Source organism: Triticum aestivum, chromosome 4B (genome assembly GCF_018294505.1).
Source record: "Triticum aestivum cultivar Chinese Spring chromosome 4B, IWGSC CS RefSeq v2.1, whole genome shotgun sequence".
NCBI classification, from domain to species: domain Eukaryota; kingdom Viridiplantae; phylum Streptophyta; class Magnoliopsida; order Poales; family Poaceae; genus Triticum; species Triticum aestivum.
The window spans coordinates 30,673,490-30,682,452 of record NC_057804.1 but is presented as its reverse complement, the minus strand read 5'-3'; the positions used below and the strand labels follow the sequence as shown (position 1 = coordinate 30,682,452).

At 51.9% G+C, this 8,963-nt stretch overlaps 2 protein-coding genes across 2 annotated transcripts in view; both read right to left on the bottom strand.

The window, feature by feature from the left end:
- Window positions 1–5,366, bottom strand: part of LOC123090797 (uncharacterized) — a 25,384-nt gene extending 20,018 nt beyond the window's left edge. Inside the window, exons 1-4 of the mRNA XM_044512137.1 lie at window positions 4,899–5,366; window positions 4,156–4,270; window positions 3,806–4,011; window positions 3,701–3,728 (exon numbers count right to left, since the gene is read on the bottom strand). Coding sequence (XP_044368072.1) covers window positions 3,701–3,728; window positions 3,806–4,011; window positions 4,156–4,270; window positions 4,899–5,159 — 610 coding nt within the window. The 5' untranslated portion in view covers window positions 5,160–5,366. The remainder of the gene's footprint in view (window positions 1–3,700; window positions 3,729–3,805; window positions 4,012–4,155; window positions 4,271–4,898) is intronic.
- Window positions 5,367–7,134: 1,768 nt separating this feature from the next.
- On the bottom strand, window positions 7,135–8,394 carry LOC123090796 (elongation of fatty acids protein 3-like; the record flags this gene model as incomplete). The annotated part of the gene is given in 1 exon segment (XM_044512136.1): window positions 7,135–8,394. A coding segment is annotated over 1 exon segment (832 nt), but the record flags the coding sequence as incomplete, so codon positions are not given.
- Between the last annotated feature and the right edge of the window lie 569 nt (window positions 8,395–8,963).

Here is an 8,963-nt window from a genome sequence, read left to right as displayed (position 1 = left end):
GTGCCCCCACCGGTTTGTGAAATCCAGTCGACCAGTCGACTGACAGAAAGATTGACATTATAAAGCCTAAGGCCGACTGCCAGCAGTCGACCTTAGCCTTGGGGGCTACACCCAGTGGGTGCACTCAGCGTGCCCCCACCGGTTTGTGAAATCCAGTCGACCAGTCGACTGACAGAAAGATTGACATCATAAAGCCTAAGGCCGACTGCCAGCAGTCGACCTTAGCCTTGGGGACTACACCCAGCGGGTGCACTCAGCGTGCCCCCGCTAACACGGAGTTTATTCGACACACCCAGTGGGTGACTAATATAAATTCCGGAAAAGAAAAGTTTTTGGTAGCATATCCAACAGAACAAACAACGGTCGACTGACCTGGACATTGCTTTGGAGGGCAGAACTGGCGTCATAAGCTGCCTGGCTCGCGTCCCGGATGGTCTTCAGCTGCTCCATCATGAGTCCCGCCTGGCGTATTGCCTCCTTCGCTGCGCCAGCTTGGTCCTCTGGGACGTGGTGCGTCGTAAAGAGGGAGGGTTGCTGAGCACTCGTCAGTGGATTTGCGAAGGACACTTGATGTCGAGTGGTGTGCCCTTCCTCCACAGTCAGAATCTCAGGCGCCGTCACATCCTGAGGTACCTTACTGGTGGTCGCTTTCCGACTCCTCCTGCGTGTCAGTGGTTCTTCATCCTCGTCGTCGTCAGGGAGATCGATAACAGTGTTGGGTGGAGCTGCGGAGAAGGATCAGGATCAGAGATCGCGAGTCAGTCGACTAAAAACGGTGTTAAGAATACAGTACCTGGGTTCGAAGTTGCCGCATCCTCCATCTCATGGTCATCGGCCCGGGCCGAGGTCTCAGAAGTAGCAGCACTGCAACTCCAAAGGATCAGTCGACTAACTTCAGCGTCGACCAGAAATAAAGTTCACACGGAATAAGAAAATATGAGCAGCACGGTTACCCTGATATGGTAGGGATGGACACCTTCATCTTCGGCAAGAGTTTGATCGGCTTCGACGAGGCCGCCCTGGGCTGCTTCGGCGCCTTTTCAGTCGGCGCTGGAGAGGTGGTCCTAGGGCGCTTGGTCGACTGCGTCGCAACCCCCTTGCCACGTTCAGTCGAAGGGTCGTGGACGAGCTTCGACCGCCTTTCCGAGCGCGGTGGCACGACCTCCTCCTCCTCCTCTTCCTCGTCCTCGACGTCGTCTTCATCATCGACATCATCATCATCGTCGTCATCGTCCTCTGCGACATCCGAGTCCCATTCCTCCTCTTCCTGGCTCTCGCCTCCGCTCGCCTCGCCCTCCTCAGTCGAAGCTTGTGCCCCATTGGGCATCGAGTACAGCTCGGTGAGGGCCTAACAAATGCCCAGACAAGAATCAGTCGACCAGTCGGCAGGATTAACAGAAATGAATACGACAAGGGCGCAGTGGAGAGCAGAGCAAGTGTACCTTGTTTGTGTCGTTGTTGTGGTCGAGTGGAGGAATCCTTCTGGCTCCGCGCGGGTTGTCCTTGTTTCCGGTAACGGCTACCATCCATCTTTCCAGAGTAACGTCGTCGACTGCTTCTGGATGGACTCTAGTCTCGTCTTCGGTCCCACAGTATAACCACATGCAGTGGCTCCGGAATTGAAGGGGTTGGATGCGACGCCTGAGGAAGACCTCCAGAAGATCCATGCCCGTCACCCCCTCCCGAACCAACTGCACCACGCGCTCCATCAACATCTTCACGTCGGCTTTCTCCTCCGGAATCAGCTTCAGAGGGGAGGGCTTGTTCACTCGGTCCATGGTAAACGGAGGGAGTCCACTCGACTGCCCTGGCGTCGACTGGACCTGGCAGTAGAACCAAGTCGACTGCCAGCCTCTGACGGACTCGGGAAAGGTCATGGGCGGGAAGGTGCTCTTATTCCTCACCTGGATCCCCAGGCCCCCACACATTTGGACGACTCGGGTTTTCTCATCACCTGGGCTCGCCTTCTTCACGGTCTGAGAGCGACACGTGAAGATATGTTTGAACAAACCCCAGTGCGGTCGACAGCCCAAGAAACCCTCACACATGGACACGAATGCAGCAAGATAGGCAATGGAGTTTGGGGTAAAGTGGTGAAGCTGCGCTCCAAAGAAATTCAAGAAGCCACGGAAGAAAATACTTGGCGGCAAGGAAAACCCACGATCAACATGAGTGGCCAAAAGCACACACTCACCCTCTTCTGGCTGTGGATGCCACTCCTCCCCCGGCAACCTCGCAGCTTCGTGAGGGATCAAGCCCTCGTTGGCCATGTCGAGGAGGTCCTTCTCTATGATGGTCGACTGGATCCAGTCTCCTTGGACCCAGCCCCTCGGCAGGCGGGACCTGGACGAGGACCCTCCGCGGCTGGTGGATCTCCCCTTCGCCTTCTCCGACGCCGACGCCTTCTTGGCGCGCTCCAGCGCCGCCGTCTTCTCCTTGGCCATGGTCGTCGGAGAGATGCGCGAAGGGAAGTGGTGCGGGGGCGAGAGCGAGCACGCTGAGCAGGGAAGAAGGAAGCAGAGAGAGAGGGAGAATGCTGGGGCGCAGCACAGAAATCCTCGCCGGGCGCATTTATAAGGTCCCTTCCGAGTGGCTGACATGCGGGCCCGGTCGATCTAATCATATCTGAGAGCAGTTATGCAGGCTGGATACGTGGCGAAAAAGGCGGCGCGGAGATCGAGGCGTCTATGCCCCGTCCCATCCGAACGCCGCGGTCCGCCCCGCTTCGCGCGCGCCCCCAAATTTCGCATCCCGCGGAATCCGCGAGCAACAAATCAGTCTGTCAGACGCGGTGTTTCCGGCGATCCGTCGCTCGGAGATCGTCGAAGCCCGAAAGATCACTCGACGCAAAAACAGAATGGATCGAGTCGACTGAAGGCAAATTGCTCCCTGTCAACGAAGAGATTCTTTGGTCCAGAACGGCGCACAACTAGAGCGCAAAGGTCAATCGGAAACGACATCAACTCCTTCTTCACTCGAGGCCTCAATCCATTCGGGGGCTAATGATGGGGTTGTGTACCTAGGGTAGGATCATGGACCTGATCCAAGTAACTTACCCTAGGACATCCTTAGAAGAGGTCACCTTCCAGTCGACCAACGAGGATTCACTCGACTGGCCTGAAGGACTCGACCACGAAGACTCACTCGACCACCAGGAGGTCAAGAGGCACTCTGCACTGCAACGGCCTGTAATCAAGTAGTCTTTATGATAGTAAAGGCACTTTATGTGGGGCGTTACCAGTAACGCCCCAGACTTAACTCACCTTAAACCCTCTCCTACGTGAGCTGGCTGGGGTCCTGGCGCACTCTATATAAGCCACCCCCCTCCACAAGCAGAGGGGTTCGGCACCTTGTAATTCATACATTCATAATCCACTCGACCGCCTCCGGGCTCCGAGACGTAGGGCTGTTACTTCTTCCGAGAAGGGCCTGAACTCGTACATCCTTTGTGCTTACAACCTCTCCATAGCTAGGACCTTGCCTCTCCATACCTACCCCCCACTCTACTGTCAGGCTTAGAACCACGACACTGGGTCTCCATTGTGGTGAACTTTCTCATAATAGCGCTAACTAGATAAACCTAATTAATTAACCCATGTGCTTGTCTCACTGTTTGAAAGCAATGATTTCGGAAACAAAACACCATTTAGAAAATTACAAATTTTAACTTCAAGGGCAGAAGCATGGAGGATAGTCATACCTTTTTGCAGCTCTTTCGATGATAATGACTGGAGAAAAAACAACAAACAGTTAGGTGACGAAGCATTGCTGAAGAGGATGTATCAACTCTTGAAAATAACAATACCTTGGACTTTGGATCTTCAAGAATGCACCTAGCAACAAAGGTAGCAATAGCATCAACGATGTCATCTTCATTAACCATCACATAATTTTCGTCATCAATTCCACTAATTTCCTCCAAATTGCCCCCAGCAGTGTCACAGGAAACCAAGAGCCATGACCCAGTCTTCCCCTCATCTTTAGTGTAAGGAATATCTCCAATGTCCACCTCTGGTTTGATTCCAATAGAAAACAGGAAGATGTTAAATCCATAATGATCGCAGAATATAAAAGAATGAAGTAATAAACAGTTGCTATAATGCTATGAAAGCATAGTTCAGCAACAAACTTCACAAGGTTTTAGCAAGGATGAACCTGTCACACTGCCAATAGATAGTTTGGTATGTTGATGCAGCGGCTCATCTCGTACTTTCTCAAGATGAGCAAGGAAGCCAGCATTGTTGACTGATGCTACGAGACGATTATGCAACTGCACCACAAAATCACATCGACAAAAGATGTCAGCCGGCATGAAGAAGAATCGTTTAATTATATAAGCTGAATAACGTGTCATTGCAGCATAATGAATCCATAAGTTTATACTATTGATCTTGAGTTCATATCGTGGAGATATTAAACGGTTAGCTCTTGTCACACTGTAAACATAATATATCCCAACACCATCTTTCAATAACATGGAGCAGAATGCTTAGAAGTAACTTCACTGCACCTAAACGGATATGGCTCAAAGCCACCCACAACAACGATGCTGTATTTCATTGTGATGCTGAATCATGCCGGATCGCAGACATATATGTGTTGTTTCTAACAACGAAACTAGGGTGCAACCACCTCCGTTCCAAAATGTTTGAAGCTCTAGGTTTGTCCTAAGTCAAACTTATACAAGTTTGATAAACTTTAGAGAAAATTTCGCTAATATCTACGACATCAAATATATAGTATGAAAACTTATATATGTTATGACGAATCTAGTGAAGCTAATTTCTCATTGTAACCAGATAAACGAGTGTATGTAACAATTAATCATGCACCATCGTGGCGAAAACAGGTAAGAAGAATCGGCAAGGACGTGAAAGCGGTGGTGCGGGGGGGCTCACGTCGGGAGGGCACTCCTGGGAAACAAAGGGCGCGCCCTGAAGCTCGCGAAGGAGGGCGAGGTCGTCCGCGAGGCGGGCGCGGAGGACGGCGTTATCCGCCCGCAGCCGCGCGGCCTCCTCCCCGTCGGCGGCCATCGCCGTGGCGCCGTCGTGGTCCGGGGCGTGGCCGGAGCGGTGCTCGTAGGCGTAGCGCGCGACCTCGGCGATCTCGACGAGGGTGTGGGCGACCTTGGGGATCTGGTGCGCCGCGGCCATCGCCATCACCGCGTTGGTCGATCGATCGGTAGCTCGGCTGGTGGTGGCCTGGTCTCCCCGGCGGCGGCGCGGCGACGAGGGGGGAGGCGCAGTCGGCGGGACGGCGGCGAAGCAAACCCTATCCACGCACGCGACCTCGGAAGTGGACGGCGTGCTCGATTGGGGGTTGGTTGATTGGTGCCGTGCTCCAAACCAGGAGGACAACGGAATTGAGGGGATTGAAGTCACGTTCATGTGGGCCCCACTGATAAATCATCCGATAAACTCGTTGACTCCGTCGTGCCTCCGGAGCATCTCCAATAGCAGACTTCCAAAACCTATGTAAAAACTTTTTTTTTGAGGCAATACATTTAAAATTGCATGGGAAATCAAAAAAAAAATTGCATGGGAATGAAAAAAAATTTGCTACCCAGAACAATATTTAGATCCTCCTTAACACGCTAACAAAAAACCAAAAGCGGTGGCGCCAAGCTTAATCACCACCATGTGAACGCGCCGCCCCATTCCCACCTTCACGTCGGCTGAATTCTGCCCCCGGCCACCCCAAGCCCCAACGCCTCATCTCGTCCCTCGGCGTCGTCCGGCGCAACCATTGTGAACCCTGTCGAATGCCTAGGGGTGTCCGATACTATTTGTGAACCACATGGAAGCAAGCAATGCTCACTCGGGTCTCCAACTTATGCGAATGTAGCTCACACTTAACATTCATTATTAATTAGTACGTTTTGTAAAGACAAAAGGGCATGCATTGAAGAATTCGACAATGTAGACCACATGAGGGCGAGGAGGATAATGTTGAGAATAGGTGAGATGTCAGTGATATTTAATACGTTGATCGACCTATGCTATACCAATGGTATTTGGACACTCATAAGTTCCTTTCCATGTGTCCTCTCTCTTTTCGTAGCATGCTTCTTCCTTTGGAGTTCAGAGCCTATCACATGTCTTCAATAATATTTCATCCATCCTAGAGAGCACAAAAGGAAAACAAGATTGACCGAGAAGGATTGGGATGCAAAGGGAAACACGATCTAAGTGTTTGATACCACCTCTGGTTTCCTGCACGCAGTTGCCCTACACATCGCCACTTGTCAACATAAGTTTAATACGGTTAGTTGTCCTGGTAACAAAAGATATCGGGGCGGCGGAGTCTCACATGCTTCACTCACCAGTGTTTTGCATCTCAAGATTTATGGGGATCATGTGACACACCAGGACATAGAACCATGTGGGAAAGATGACTAGCTACAAAGTATGTCAAAGAGATTCACACGGCGCTCATAGGAACTAGAGTCCATGAGAGTTTTGCCGCCAAGTAGTTCTCCTAGATAATAAAGTGTTGGTGCTCCTGCTTAGGTTTCCGACCCCCATGAGGATGTGCAGAGAACGTCTTGACACAGCTAGCAACACTCGACGGCGCTTGAGCGTTGCTCCCTTCCTGAAGGCGTTGCTGTTGAAGGACCCCGTCGTCCCAGTGGTGTCATGACATGGTTGGTGCGGATATGGTCATTGTTTTGTAGTTTGTTGATTGCAAATCTGATCGCTTTGCGTTTTTTTTCTCTCCCACGCATAGCTTTGGTCTCATATGACTTTGCTATTTGTCAGCGTGTTATGTGTGTGTGTGCATTGGTGTTTGCTGCGTGCATCCTAGCTATGCAGAGGTCGAGTGTGTGCTCACTATGTTTGTATTCTTTTGATGCTACAATTGAGTCAGTAAAATTCATTCTTTATCGAAAAGCAACACTCGACTTCACAATTGCGACGATTGTCGGCGAAACCATTTGGACATGACCAACTTTCCTTGATTAACTTATAAGATTCAGATTGGATTATTATAGATTGACATAGATAATTGTTCGTGCGTTGCAGATGGGGGCACGTATATTTTGTAAGCAATCACTGTGATTACCTAATTTAAATGTTATAATGCAATTCCATACCTGACAATTGAATGGGTACTTATTTGACATACGAAAGAAAATACAGTTCATGAATATGGATATGTAGGCTCGGTTGGGGTTGGTTCAACTTAGTACACATGAGTATGTAATATGCATTGTCCAATTAATCTTGCTCCGAAGAAAGAAGATTCCATACAAAAGAAGAGGGTAAAAATAGTCCTGACAGAAGCTACTGATATCGCTGAATCTACATCGCATTCTGACTGAAGCAAAAGCTTAAGAACTTGCAGAAGTTCACGTAAGAAAAGCAGAGGAATCAAAACAAAGCTGCTATATTGTGATTGGCCTTCTGCATGAACGTCTTGATTGATGATTTGGAAAATTTGAAAAACTAGAATTGTCAAAAATGGAAGGCCAATGCATTTCATCACGAATCAAAAGGCCTGGAATTAATCAGAAATACTATGTAATCTAAACCTTTTTTTCCCCTCTTCACGCGTGCAGGTGGTCACTCTGATTTCCCCCCATTGCCATTGTTGCCATTGGTGGTGTTCTTCTTGTTGGCCTTGGCCTTGGCGGCGTAGGCGGCGCCGTGGAAGTCGAGGAAGAGCGCGAGCAGGGAGGCGTTGAAGACGGCGTTGAAGGCCCACCCTGCCATCCCCTCGCAGCCGCCGGCGGCGAAGTGGAACCAGAGCATGACGACGGAGGCGGCGAAGCTGAAGAGGAACTGCAGGATCTGCAGCTCGGTGACGGCGCGCTTCCATCGCGGCGGCCAGCGGAGGCCCAGGGTGCAGCAGAGGTAGTAGGCGTACATGACGACGTGCACGGCGGCGTTGGTGACGAGGGCGACGGGCATGAGCGACTGGCGCGTGGCGAGCCAGAGGTAGCACATGGCGATGACGACGGCGTGGTGGTAGACGTGGAGCAGCGTGAGCGGGCGGCGGGCGACGAGGATCAGCAGCGTGTCGCCCAGCTCGTACATCTTGGAGAGGTAGAAGACGTGCGCCCAGAAGAAGACCGGGCCCGACGCCTCCGTGGCGCCGCCCGGGGGGAAGCAGAAGACCCAGCGCGGCGAGGGCGCCGTGGCCGCCGCGGAGAGCACGCAGCCGGCGGCCATCGCGGCGGAGAGGGCGAGGAGGACGCAGTTGTGCAGCGCGGAGACGGCGCGGAGCGCGCGCGGCGGGAGGGACGGGAGGGGCAGGACGCGGCGGTGGAGGAGGAGCACCGTGGCGAGGTAGGCGCAGATGACGGCGGCGGGGAAGGACGGCGACGACGCGAGCGTGGTGCCCGGGCGCCAGTGGAAGGAGGCGACGGCGGGGTGCTCGACCAGGAGCCACCGGAGCGCGGCCGCCATTGGGGTGAGCTCGCTCCAACCGACGGCGCCGGCGAATTGACCTTCCTCGTGTGGCGCTGTGGGTGACACGTAGGGCAAACTGATAAGAAATTCCCACCAACCGCAGGGCCTAAAATGGGCTTCGCCCCGCGTGCGCATATAGCAGTAGATCGGCAGACGTCAACAAGATGGGCCGCTTTGACTAGTATAGTACTATCTTTTTTTTCATATGAAATGCGCCGATCTAATAACGATGCGCATAGCTTAGCAAAATACTCTCTAAGGCTAGCTCAGGGGCGCCAAGTGTGGCTGTTACACCCCCACGATCCAGCATGTATCCCACAAACTGTGGTTTTTGATGAATAAAACTTTTGTTCATCCCTCAAAAAAAAAATATGAAATACTCCATTTATTCCCGGAAAAACTCATTTCTTTTTTATTTCTGTTATTTGCAGCATTTCTTACTAGGCGAGTGCTAGGCGCAATCGCGTCCTAGCCGCGGGATACAGCGGTTTTGAGCCACTTGATAAAGTTACACTTCTGTTCCACGAACAGCTTTTGTCCCCAAATCACGCG